This window comes from Gymnoscopelus microlampas (genome assembly GCF_963454915.1).
Source record: "Gymnoscopelus microlampas genome assembly, chromosome: 21".
NCBI lineage: Eukaryota > Metazoa > Chordata > Actinopteri > Myctophiformes > Myctophidae > Gymnoscopelus > Gymnoscopelus microlampas.
Genome location: NC_139958.1, coordinates 9,736,301 through 9,750,419, shown reverse-complemented (window position 1 = coordinate 9,750,419; position 14,119 = coordinate 9,736,301). Strand labels below are relative to the sequence as shown.

Below are 14,119 nucleotides of genomic sequence, written 5' to 3'. Positions count from 1 at the left end.
GGGATATTACAATAAAAAAAAAAAAAAAGTGGGTCATTTTATCGTCCACTCAGGCTTTTGTGAGCCCTCCAGACAGTTTTGTTGCTTGATTCAGTATTTATATATTTGATATTCATTTTATCAGACACACCCCCTTCTTATACAAACCCATTATAATTTCAAACTCCATTTTTAACATGTTAGATTCATCAAAAACACCCGTCCTTGGTTCTGGTGACTCATCCTGCCCTCTAATACGTGAGGCGGCCGTGTTATTCGAATACTTTTTTCATTATTTTATTACATTTTTTTAAATTGTATTGCATTTTTTTCATTTTCAAAAGAAAATAAAAAAAAGTAATTGAAAAAACACGGTCTCTTCACGTATTAGAAGGACAATATCAGTCACCAGAACCAAGGACAGGTGTTTCCGATGAATCTAACATGGTTAAAATGGAGTTTTAAGTTACACTGGGTTTGTATAAGAAGGGGGCGTGTCTGATAAAATGAATATCAAATATCTAAATACTGAATCAAGCAACTTAAAAACTGTCCGGGGTGCTACCAAAAGCCTGAGTAGACGATAAAATTACCCACATTTTTTTAAAAGTGAAATATCCCTTTAACTGACAGAGTATTAGTGTAATAGTGGTACGCTACTGCCAGCGAAAACGAGCAATTTGACCAACCTTTGAAAAATCATGGAATCTTTTCCTCATCTCAGAACCACGGAGCCGTCCAGTCTTCATCCAGGGCCTGTGGTGGTGGGGACCACCGCTAGAGTGGCCCAGGGTCAGGTAGCAGCATCCAGCCCACCGACACAACAGCAGCCTCCTCAAACTCCTCAGACTCCTCAGACCAGCGGAAGCCAGACTGTCGAAACCAGAGCTGCTCCTCCTTCCTCTCGCCGACACCATAGCGACACGGCAGCCCCGCAGCAGCGCCAACAGCGGGACCACAGAGCAAGGTTATTATAGTTAATGAAAACTAACGAAGTAACTCAAACTAAAATTGAAAAAAACATTTTCGTTAACTTTACAAAATAAAAAAACAGAATAAAAATAAATGAACGATAACTAACTGAAACTGTATTGTGTGTTTACAAAGCTAACTAAAACGCACTGAAATGATAGACAAGAGTTTTCGTCAATGTATTTATAAGCTGTAATCTGTAACTGAATGCTTATTTGTTTATTTGGTGCAGGATTGAAAAGGGCCGAAAGAATAAAAAAACTGAAACTAACACTAAAACTAATAAAAACGAACTAAAACTATTAGCCTTATCAAAAATAAAAACAAATAAAAACTAGTAAATCCACTCTAGAAACGAATTAAAACTAACTGAATTAGATTTTTTTTTTTTAACTAACTAAAACTAAACTAAAATGAAAAATCCCAAACTATTCTAACCTTGCCACAGAGACGGGGAGAGGGAAGCAGAAAGAGAGAGAGAGCACGAGAGAGAATGTGAGAGGAAGAGAGAGAGAGAACACCCGCTGACTCGCCTGGAGATGGCCCTGGCCGAGGTGCAGCGGTGCGCCAGCCCCGACAGCGTGCTCACCACCGGCAGTGGCCAGAGTCAGAACGACAGTTACAGCTACAGCGACAGCAACCAGGGTAACAACGGCAGCAGCAGCAGCAGCCATGGTGCCGCCGTGCGCAGTCTCTCTGTCCTGGAGAAGGTGAGCCGCTTTGAACGGCGGAGCCTGAAGCAACGCAGCCAAAGCACCGGCCAGGAGCCTAGCAAGGCTGGCCAGCACAAGGTAATTCATGATTTATTAACTTACATAACTATTGTTATGTGTGTCCTCTCCTCCGCGTCATCAGTGCCCATACCCTAGGTGGGGTTGGCGAAAGGGCCTTTCTGTGTGGAGTTTGCATGTTCTCCCTGTGTTGGTACCCTCACACAAAACATGCAGTAATCCTGGTCTCTATACTGCCTCCCCCTGGTCAGCCTGATGGAGGGGAAAGGAACTGGTTAGAATAAATGTGTTCCTTCCACGCACTACGTCCTACTGGGGAAACTCCCCCCTGTCAGGTGATAAGAAGCGGCCTGCTCACTCCTCATGCATTGAAGGAAGCATGAGCTCAGTTTCGGGGCTCTCCCCAGGCTGGCAGAGGGAGAGTAGCGCCCACAATTACAGCTTAGGTAATTAGCACTGGGGGAAAAAATGGGTTACAAAAATTGTGGGATAAAATGTAAGAAGAAAACGTACATAACTACTGTCGGTCTGCAACTATCGATCATTTTAAATCAAGACCTGAGGCCGATTCTACAAATGCCTTTCTAAATCAGTAGTTCTCAAACTTTCAAGATTTTTTGAATAGCAGATGTACAAGCTCGCAGTGCGGCACGAAGTGACGCGCTGTGAGCTTGTACATCTGATATTTTTGAATAGCCAACGCAAAGACGATTATTCTATCGATTACTTTTTCTCGAAGGTTTCCCCCTGTGGCACCGGCACGGAGGACCTCAGAACCATGCTGGAGAGAAGCTCCAGTGGAGCTAAAGCACACAGGACCATGAGCTACAGGGGAGACCGTGGACATCACACCCAGCACAGGTACACGTTGATTCAGGGTGGTTGTCCTTTAAAAACCCATTAAGACCTGAGAACGATTCTACAAATGAAAGAAATATTCACTAAGTAGTAGAGAAGTGTTCAGTATCCTCCATTCACTTATAATCCATTCACCTTCCATTCCCAGGAACCCAGACCCCAGTTATGCCCTGCAGAGGAGCCGCAGTACCTTCCAGCTCGGTGAGACGGAGGAGGGGGAAAGCAGCCAAGACTTACCCAGGAGAGGAGAGCCTCCACCGGGGGAGAGCAGCAGAGAGTTCCCCTGGAGGCAGGAGATCCAAGAGCTGCTGGGCTCCATCCAAGACACATCGTTCAACAGGTCAGACGGGGATGCGGTCATGATGCCAGGAGAGTGGGAGGAGAGATGATGGGGATGATTGCAAAACTAGTTTTTACTTATAGGCTTTCTCTTTTTGTCTCCGCCAGGCCGAAAGGCGTGGCCGAGACTATGTTTTGCACCCTGTCAATCCATCCGTAAAAAAAGAAAAAGAAAGAAAGATCATTACTGCATCAAAAGTAATCAACAAACTATGCTATTAAAACTGGTCAAACATTGGCCAAATTGTCAAATAATATAAGAAAGAGGCAAAAATACACAACGGGTGAGCTTGTAGATCTGCTATATATTCATATGTCATATTCATCCGTGGAACCGAGTCAAACTAAATGTAATGCCTCAACTCCTACAATTCCAAGTGCTTCTCAGGGTGGGGGGGGGCCCAATTCAAATATGATTATTTTGGGGGGTCCCCAGTTCAAATATGATTATTTTGGGGGGTCCCCAGTTCAAATATTATTTTGGGGAGGGGGGTTGCAGCCTGAAAAGGTTGAGAACCACTGCTCTAATCAAAATGCGAATATAAATTCTTCCAAGTGTGACTGACACGCAAGTTTGTTTATCCCTCACCAGGACGTACCGGGACTCCCTGAAAGACGCCCAGTCCAAGGTCCTGTCCTCCACCTCCTTCCGCCGGCGAGAACTCAGCGCCTCCACCAGCCCTACACCTCCTCCGCCCACCCCTCCCGCCAAACACCATTCCCTCGACCGCAAGGGCCCCAAAACCATGCCCAAACCCCAGGGCGTTGTCCTGGCAGCGCCGCCGTCGCCGCCCCGTTACTCCCCCCCGCCGCCGCCCTCCCCTCACACGCCGAAGGAGAGGCACGTGGTCAGTCCGGAGGTCAGAGGTCCGAGCCCCCCGGCGCTGCCCAGCTTGCCCCCCGTGGGGCAGATCGTCCTGCCGCCCGTGCGGATGATCTGCGGGCGCAAGCGGCTGACGATGGGGCAGAAGAAGCGCTCGTACTCGGAGCCCGAGAGCATGCACGAGGTCGGGGTGTACGATGCAGCGGAGAACACTTCTTCGCTCTTCAGGAGAGGAGGAGGTAATTTTTTGGGGGGGAAACGTTATTTCACAGCTTATTGCCTGTTCCTGGTTGTGTTGAATGGGACGTTGGCTTGTTGATAATTATTATCAGTGGTGTGTAAAGTAACTGTGAGACTAATGCGAGTACATTTACTCAAGTACTGTACTTAACCCTTTAAGACCGGGAACGCATCTGTGTCATTTTAAGATTTCTTTGGGCTATTAAAAAATAGCAGATCTACAAGCTCATAGCTATGAGCTTAGATCTGCAACTTTTAGAAAAATCTTGAAAATGTGTGCAAATCTTTGAATATATATATTTTTAAAACAAACATTTGTAACGGCCGATCTACACCAGACTTTTCAAAATGAGCATATGCGTGGTGTGTACAGCGCGTTTGTTTAGATCCAATTGATTATCAATGATACCGGCTACACCAGGCGCACGGATACGCGAGTCCCCCATACGCAGACTTTTGAAATAGGACTGGATCTAAAAGTGTGCGTGTGTGAGAAAATTCTCTGGTGTAGATCTGCCGTAACTCAAATCTTTGCTTCTGGGGGGTCCCTGAAAAAAATATTTTACAAATGTTTGCTTTGAAAAATATCTGCACAAATGATCTACAAGCTCATAGCGTGGCACTCTATGAGCTTGTATGTCTGCTATTTTTTAATAGCCAAAGAAATCTAAAATGACAGAGATGCGTTCCCGGATTTAATGGGTTAAGTACCATTTTGAGGAATTTTAACTTTGCTGGAGTGTTTCCAATTTTCAATACTTTTAACTTCTACTCCACTAAATATTGTACTTTTACTGTGCTACAATTATTTGAATATTTGAGTTACTAGTTACTTTGCAGATTCTGATTATTATCGCAGATCTACAAGTTCGCTTGTCGATCTGCTATTGTATATCTGCTATTTTTGAATAGCGAAAGAAATCAAAAAATGACACAGATGTGTTCCCGGTCTTAATGCGTTTAAGATTTTAATCATAACAGTGGATCTATGGATCTATGGATTGCTCTCGCTCCTTCGCCTCCTTCACATTAAGCCTCTTCTGCCTGTCTCCTGTCCAGAGACCAGCGTGGCCGACCGGCGCAGGATGTTTGAGCTAGCCGCCAGTCGTAGCGTCGGGGGCGGGGCGACGCCGGGGGCCTCATCATCCCAGAGCGCCGCCGCGTCCCGCCCCGACCTCCGCCCTGACCTCCGCCAGCTCCAGCAGGACGCCCTGGCAGAGTATGTGGAGCGGAAGAGAGGGAGGAGGAGAGAGGACGGAGGAGGAGCACAGGGGAGGAGGTGTCAGAGGCCTCGCAGCGCCTACCTGCAACCCGAGACCCACAGTCATGCAGGTACTGTAGATGGATGGGATGGATGGAAGAAGTACTTACTTCCGGGAACGTATCTGTGTCATGTTAGATTTTAGCTATAACCATTATTTTATACTTTTGGCTATTCAAAAATAGCAGATATACAAGCTCATAGCACGGCACCGAGTACCAAGTACCTATGAGCTTGTAGATCGATGTTTTAAATCGTGACTTTTTCCCCCCATTTTTTTATTTTCAAGCGAACATCTTTAACTCAAATCTTTGCTTCTGGGGGGTCCCTTGAACCAAACATTTTGAGATGGGGGTCGGTGGCCAAATACATATACATTTTGGGGGTCCTTGACATGAAGTTTGAGCACCACTGACCACTAATATTATAGCAACAGAGGTTTTTCAGAAAACAGTTAGGACTTTTTAGCCTCATCGGGTCTTAAGGGTTGAAGTGGTTAAGCTTGATTCAACATTTTTCTTCTTTTCTCCTCAGACACCCTCAGCCTCTCCTCCACCTCCAGCCTGCTCTCCCTCCAGGACTCTACCCCGGAGCGGACCCTCTGTCCTGGGGAGAGACGTCTGTGCTCCACCCTGCCCCCTGGAGCCGACCTCCACAGCTTCCAGACCAACCTCATCTACCCAGGGAGGGTGACCGCTCCCAGGGCCTCGGCCTCCGGACAACACCCTCCAATGTAAGCTATTCCACTCACCTTGGCATGGCTATAGACCACAGAGCTGATTATGATTTATATTTCTACCAGCTTGCTCGAAGAGCGTGCTGGTCTACTAACAGACAGAGCAACTATTGAACACCTATGCAACATGTTTTCGACGTCTTTTTCATCATTGGCTGTCCTTTAAGCTAATGGGGAGTACTTCCCATACTCTGAACGGCGGCCGTCCTCCCATGCTATGGCATCATAACCCTGTTCATAACTAATTTCTTTAAAATTAAATACATTTCAGACAGAACAAAACACATAGAAAACAGCCCAAACTGCGCATTTCATTCTATAAACAGCGGCGTACTGTACAGTAGTTGGGAGGTCGAGAAAAGGAATTCTAGGGTTCAAGTGGTGAATGTAAAAAAAAAGTTCCTATCACACAAACATTTGGTGGCCCCCCTGTAGTAACTCTGAGGACCGCCTAAGGGTCCCGGACCCCCTGTTGAAGACCCCTGATCTAGATCAATGTCAGTTTGCACTTCTAGTTGTCTAAGAATGCTAGTTTAGTGCACAGCTACTTAATATAATTAATAAACAATTGAGATAGAGAGAGAGAGAGGCCAAGAATATAGTAGAATATAGTAGATATTTTTGGATCATTTTATTGATTGATTGAATACTTTACTAGTCAGAAATGTAAACAGCACGAGGTACAGTCAGATTTAAGCTAAAAGGATAACACAAAAAAAGTCCTGGGGACTTGTTTCCGTTGTGGTCCTACGTATGTATTCAATTCATCAATCATATTTTCCCATTGTGAAGTTCTGGAAGTTCTGAAGCTCTGGAGAGGTCCGGGCCGGGTCGGGGCTCCTCGGGGAAGTCTGCCTCTGTGGAGGATCTCCTGGAGAGATCGGAGGAGAGACACGTGGCTCCACAGCACTATCGCTCCCGCTCATCACCCACTGTAGAGACTCTCAACCAGGTAAATATTACTGTTTACACTTTAAAGACCCTGTAAACTAAATGCAATTGTTTGTTTCTAAACACGTTACATTACATGTGAAAACGTCATGGCTGAAACCATGGGAAGATTATTTCTGCTTTACCCATGAAGACCTGAGGCCGATTCTACAAATGTCTTCTACAAACAGTTTTCTGAACAGTTGCTATATCAGTGGTGCTCAAACTTTTTGTTCCAGGGTAATGTGTTTATCTATACAAGTAAAACTGCCTTGCCTTGCCTTGCCTTGCCTTGCCTTGCCTTGCCTTACAAGCTCACGACGTGTGCCGGCGAACATTTCCGGCGAACATTTGCCTATCATGACATGCCCAGAATAGGAATGCTGGGGTTCATGTGGTTAAATGACTCAGATCAGTATTGGAGACCATAAAGAAGTTTGAGTGGTACCATCCATAGGGAGAGACTTTGTAATTATAAGGCCACCCTAGCTGCGTACTATCATAGAGGTTAGACCATGGCGGCTGTATGACTAATGGTTGCCACACAGGAAATAACCAGAAGTCTCTGGGCTTCCTGTGAGGTGCCAGAGAGCCAGGGATAGTGACTGACACTGTGTGATCTGGACCATCGCAAAGATAACACTCTATCTCACCCACACACACACACACACACACACACACACACACACACACACACACACACACACACACACACACACACACACACACACACACACACACACACACACACACACACACACACTTTTTCATCTGTATGTATATAAACATCCATTTCCACAAAGATACATGCATTCAACCCTAACCCTGAAGCCGAAAATAGCCCATCTACTGTACAAGATACAAGGGGATTGGGAGCTAATGGAAACTGCAGCCTTTCTCTTAGTAGAAAGTTAGCACACTCATACTGCAATGGATGCCATTGTTCTTGCATCAATGTAACAGCATTGTAACCAGGGTTGCATTGCTCATGGGACGGCCTAACACGCCGTGCAACAACCTTTTTGACCAGGAGCACATGCAGGCACATGCATAGATTTAAAACAACTTTAAATTCACACCTCAACAAAGTTTACAAAGGCTCCCGACTGGCACGGTGGCGCTGTCGGTAGCGCTGTCGCCTCACAGCTAGAAGGTCCTGGGTTCGATTCCCGCCGGGGACGCTGTGGGCGCTGGGGGCGTGTCTTCTCCTCCGCGTCATCAGCGCCCATACCCTAGGTGGGGTTGGGGAAAGGGCCAACACTGTGTGGAGTTTGCATGTTCTCCCCGTGTCTCCAAGGGTAGTTAATACCCTCACAAAAACATGTAGTAATCCTGGTCAGTATACTGCCTCCCCCTGGTCAGCCGGGGCGCCTGATGGAGGGAAAGGGAACTGGTTGGAATAACGTGTTCCTTCCACGCGCTACGTCCAACCAGGGAAACTCCCCCCTGTCAGGTGACAAGAAGGTCAGTTGGCTCTCATGCATTGAAGGAGGCATGGGCTCGGCCCTGGGCTCCCTAGGCTGGTGGGGGGAGTGTAGTGCCCAGGATCACTTAGAACATTGGCACCGGGTGAAAAAAGGGTTACAAAATCGAGGGATAAAAATTTAAGATAAAAAAAAAGGCTCCCGACTTACACCAGGTCAATTAACATAGGAATGAGCCTAGATGCATATCAATTGTCCATTGTGTGACCTGTAGTGTATGTAGGTGTTAAGAGACGTGCGCGTCACGTCATTAAAATAGAGTGCAACCACGTTCCAATTCAGCAATACAACACTGATTGTAACAGAGGTAAACATGTGTTTTTCAGGGCTTCCATGCAGGAGACCTGAGGATGTTTGGAGTGTTCAGCACCAGACCAGGACGCCTCTCTCCCACTGACAGGTGTGCGTGTGTGTGTGTGTGTGTGTGTGTGTGTCTGTGTGCCTGTGTGTGCAGGTTAAAAAAGTATCAATACTGCAATGTAAAAAAAACTCTGTTTCAAGTAAAAGGTAATCAAAATGTACAGTACTTGAGTAAAAGTACAAAAGTACTGGCATCAAAGTATACTTAAAGTAAAGGTACTCATTGTGCAGAATGTCCTGTTTCACAAGTTATCACATGTCTAAAAGGTAAAAAAATAAACTTTTGAAAATAGCAGATCTACAAACTCACAACACGTAGATGCTATTTTCAAATAGTTTAAATAGTGCTGACGTGGAAATACTCCAGTAAAGTAAAAGTACCTACAAATTTTACTTAAATAAAGGGCATGAAGGGAGGTGCAGAGAGAGATCCAGATAGGAGAGGGTGCATAAAAGGAGGTGCAGAGGGAATATAGAGCTCCTTTTGGCACACGGAGTGGAAAGTAAACAAAATAAAAGTTCCAGCCATTTATCAAGTTAAAAATGTCAACTATTTTTGGTTTAAAAATATGATGTCCAGAGATCACTTGATGTTCTGAGTGTATAAATAATAGCCATGTGATTTGTTCCTTCCAGCTGGGCTGTAAAAGGTTTTGGCAATAACATTGTACCGTTGCTGTTTGCAACATAGTGTCCTTGTGATTGGAACAGAATGGGATGGAAGGACTTGATCATCCGTGTGTGCCTGTCTATCTACCTGTCTCTCTGTCTATTTACCTGTCTGTCTGTCTTCTCTCTGTCTATCTCTGTCTGTATTATCACACTCCTTAATATCACGCTTGTCAGTTTCTATGATCAAACTTATCCTTGCCTGTCTGTCTGTCTGTCTGTCTGTCTGTCTGTCTGTCTGTCTGTCTGTCTGTCTGTCTGTCTGTCTGTCTGTCCCATAGACCCACAGGGAGCCAGAGACCAGAAAGGCCTACCTCTGCTACAAGCTCCTCCCCTCCACACCACCAAATCAATATAAGCCACACCCACTCCAATACTGGCCCCGCCCAAGGTAAATAACTAAGGCCATATGTGTCCACCTAAGTGTTTTTCCACCAGCTGAAGACGTAAGGTGCTCTTCTAAAAAGCTTGTTCAAACGCCCAGATTTTAAAATGGAGCTGAGTGTCCTACTGGAGACAATAGCATCTTTCCGCCGGTCATCAAATTATTGGCTTAGGAATATGACAAAAGCAAAAATCGGTGTGTAATTGATAGAAAATAAGTACTTTTTTAGGTGAACTACTCCTTTAATGACCTGATGCCTCATTCTCTCTCCTCCTCCTAGACCCTGCCCTCTCCCCTCCCTCGGCCGTCACGCGTCGAGACAGACAGCGGAACACGGATCGCCAACGTGTCGTCAGCGCCTCCAACCTCGCGGCATCCGTGGGCCTGCCGTGCCCCTTCTCTCCCCCCCCTGGCGGCGGTGGCGGCGCCAACTCCGAGTGGCACGCCAGCGAGAGACTGAGCCAAGCGAACCTGGACGCCATCGCCTTCCCATGTTCACCGCGGATAAGCACGGCGGAGGGCGATGACGGCCGCAGTTTCGGAAAAGATGTTTACGGTGCCGTTAGCAGGTACAACGAGGCTGGCAGGGAGGCTACCCCCTCTCCTGCTGGTGGTGGTGGTGATAGTGACAGCAGCGCTAATGGAGCTAGCGCGTTCGGTCCTAATGGAGCTAGCGCGTTCAGTCCTAATGGAGCTAGCGCGTTAAGTCCTAATGGAGCTAGCGCGTTCAGTGCTAATGGAGCTAGCGCGTTCAGTGCTATTGGAGCTAGCGCGTTCAGTGCTATTGGAGCTAGCGCGTTCAGTGCTATTGGAGCTAGCGCGTTCAGTGCTATTGGAGCTAGCGCGTTCACTGCCGGACCGGAGAACCCAGAAACGGTGACGAGGCTGAACGTTCACGCCAAACAGAGGTTGAGTGACTCCGGGAACGTCGACACTCGGAGGGAATTCCGCGGGGATAGACTGCTCAGTTTTGACAGGGGGAACGAAGGGCGTTGTGAGGAAGAAGTGGCCCAGGCGCCGTCGCCCCAGGACCACTCCCCGCGACGCAGCGTGTCCCCGCCTTCCCTCTACTCCGACCACCACCAGCGCCTCTCCTCTCTGCGTATTTCCGAGTCGAGCCTCTCTGGCTCAGCCGGCCTATCGCATCCCACGGAGCCCTGCTGTGTCGGCCAATCGCAGGAGAGCTTTGACGAGGTGTTCTTTGAAGGTTCCGGCCCTCCTGTGCCACCACCACCGTCTCCTCTTCCTCCACCTCCTCCTGCACCAATCAGAGAGACAGACATCACAGAGGACGACGTCCCACCTCCTCCGGCCACTCCTCCTCCTCCCGCCCCATGTCAGCTGGTGCATGACGTTGGGCCGCCATTCAGTGACAGGTATGGGTAGAAGCGGTGATTCTCAACCGGTTTCCAGGGACGTAATCTCTGTCATTTTAAGATTTCTTTTGTTGTTCAAAAATCGTGAAAATATGTGCAAATCTTTGAATATATATATATTTTAAAGCGAACATTTTTAACTCAAATCTTTGCCTCTGGGGGTCCCTGGAGCAAAATATTTTGAGATGGGGGTCGGCGGACAAATACATATAATTTTGGGGGTCCTTGACATGAAAAAGTTTGAGCACCACTGATATAGCAACACACGTTTTTCAGGAAACTGTAAATAAAATAAAATGTATATATATTCAAACTAAAATTTGCACAACTTTTCACAATTTTCTTTCAAAGAAATTGCAGATCTACAAGCTCATAGTGCGGCACCGAGTGCCGCGCTATGAGCTTGTAGATCTGCTATTATTATCTAATAGCCAAAGAATCACAGACCCGGTCTTAATGGGTCGGCGGACAAATACATATAATTTTGGGGGTCCTTGACATGAAAAGGTTTGAGAACCACTGACTTAGCTCTCTCTCTCTTTCTCTATGTTTTGCCTTCTCCTCCCCTCTCTCTTCTAAATCAGTTGTGAGTGCATTGATGACCTGGAGCCTTCAGAAAGGAGACCTTCCGTCCATTCCCCTTCGTCGCGGCCTTCGTCATCGTCCTCTTTTTCCTTCTCTCCCTCCTGCCCCGTGGTCAGCGTGCTCCTCCCCCCGGCCTCCCCTTCGACACCCATCTTCTCCTCCTCCACCGTCACACCTCCTCCCAGCCCAGGCTCCGAGGAGGACGTAGAGAGCGTGGGTCTCCTCCGGTACCTCCCCTTGCCCAGGAGAGAGAGGTCTTCAGAGGAGCTGCGAGTGGAGGCGTTGGCCCGTCAGCTGGTGAGTATAGCTATAGGGACAAGGGTTGGAAGAAGTACTCACATGTTTTACTCAAAGGGCATGACCACTTTGGTAGAGGTTTGGGTTGTGTAGTTACCTTGCCATGATGTAACTCCAAAGGTGGACAAGAAATCAAAAATAATTGCTCCATTGATTAGAAATTGATGATTCAAAATATGCTCCTTGTTGACTTAAATTGTACCGTGAAACAGCTCTCAAAGTCACTCTTGTAGCACATAAACACAAACACAAACAAAGCTGATTCAGACAATATAGAACCTCACCAAACCCAGTACTGTTTTTTTGTTTTTTTTACATTTTCCTGCTGATTTTACAATGTGAAGATTCAGATCTGCGGATCCAGTCCGGGTTTTCTTAATAAAAATAGCTAAATCAACAGGAAGTTGACATTTATATGAAAAGTCTGAATCAACTTTGTTTGCGTTTATGTGCTAAAAGAGTGACTTTGAGAGCAGTTTTACCATACGATGTAAGTCAATGAAGAGCAAATTTCTAATTAACAATTTCTAATCACTGGAGCAATTCTTTTTAATTTCTTGTCCACCTTTGGAGTTACATCATGGCAAGGTAAATACACAACCCAAACCTCTACCAAAGTGGTCTTGTCCTTTAACCCATCAAGACCTGAGGGCGATTCTACAAATGCCTTCTAAATCAGTAGTAAAAAAAATAAAAATAGCAGATGTACAAGCTCGCAGCGCGGCACAAAGTGACGCGCTGTGAGCTTGTATATCTTCTATTTTTGAATAGCCAACGCTAAAATCTAAAATGACACTGCTTTCCCAGTTTTAATGGGTAGGACAAACTTGCACAGCGTAAAAAATACGTTACTAAATACTGAAACTAAGCCTTTTCACAAAATGTCAAAACTAAACTAAACTAGCAAACCGGCTTTAAAAAATGAAATTGAAAACATAAGTTCAAAACAAAATGAATTAATTATAACAACAACGTTGACACCTATAGGTGTTGAGGGAGCCTTCTCTGGCCCCCATCCTGGACACCTGGGCTGGCAAGAGCACCCTGGACCTCATGGAGGAACTGTTCCCCAGCAGCGGATTGGCTGGGAGGTCGGCATGGCAACGCAGGGGCAGCAGCCAATTGGATGACAGGTAATAATGACATCACATGGACTAATCTCTAAGGATAATGGTGTTGCTTTCATCGTTAACCCTAAACCAGGTGAATCAAAATGCTAAATATCTTAAACATAGTGTCTTTACTGTTGGTTGCTTGTATCTTTGGGTTAGAAGAGCCTGTTGCTTGTCTGAAACATCACTCACTTGTTATATGGTGCTTTAAAAGCACCATGACGTAGCAATTTAACATAGCAATGAATGCCATGGGAATACGGATCCCTTTAACACTTATTTTAACCACTTAAAGGAGTAGTTCGCCCAAATAATTACTTATTTTCTATCATTTACACACCCCATGAAGCCTTAAATTCATGGAGATTTTTTTGTTTTTGTCGCATTTCTAAGCCAATAGAGGTTATTCGCGTGACATCATTGTACCTGGAAGTCATGCGGGAACGCCTACTGAGTGGCAAAAAACAACTTTCTGGCCTTGACAGCCCATACATCCCAACAGAAAAGTCCTTTCTGATTGTATTAAACGATGTTAAACTGACCAGCATGGCAGCTGTACGGAAAGCTTGAATTATCCTCTTTCTATCTGCACAGTTTTTGATTCATAAAGATCCACCGTAGAGACATGTTATGAGATACTTTCTGTCAATACATTCTGTGCAGGTGATTATTTTTCTAAGTGTCAGGGTTTGGAAGCGCTCGTTTTCAATAACGTAACGTCCTGCTGCCTCCTGCATCATGTGACATTTAGAAACAGGTGGTACGCAGGACCGTTGAGTGACTTCCAACGAGCGCTTCCAAACTACAGCGCTCCGTGCTGCTCAATGTTTTGCCACTCAGTCTAGATCAGTGGTTCTCAAACTTTTTCATGTCAAGGACCCCCAAATTGACACTTATTAGCCCGCGGACCCCCATTTGAAAAGATATGCCAGGGACCCCCATAAGAGAAGATTTTTTACGGCTCTAGCAGTGATTCTCAACC

General features: G+C 46.0%; 1 protein-coding gene and 1 long non-coding RNA gene across 2 annotated transcripts in view; one reads left to right on the top strand and one right to left on the bottom strand.

Moving 5' to 3' along the window:
* Positions 1-14,119, bottom strand: part of LOC311037530 — a 439,052-nt gene that overhangs the window by 237,914 nt on the left and 187,019 nt on the right. The window lies entirely within an intron of this gene.
* Positions 1-14,119, top strand: part of shroom3 (shroom family member 3) — an 83,256-nt gene that overhangs the window by 61,293 nt on the left and 7,844 nt on the right. The window contains 13 exon segments of the mRNA XM_084046037.1: positions 704-946; positions 1,400-1,742; positions 2,422-2,543; positions 2,689-2,880; positions 3,472-3,941; positions 5,002-5,274; positions 5,738-5,936; positions 6,732-6,891; positions 8,680-8,753; positions 9,664-9,773; positions 10,048-11,143; positions 11,728-12,025; positions 13,013-13,158. Of these exon segments, the coding sequence (XP_083902163.1) occupies positions 704-946; positions 1,400-1,742; positions 2,422-2,543; positions 2,689-2,880; positions 3,472-3,941; positions 5,002-5,274; positions 5,738-5,936; positions 6,732-6,891; positions 8,680-8,753; positions 9,664-9,773; positions 10,048-11,143; positions 11,728-12,025; positions 13,013-13,158 (3,726 nt within the window).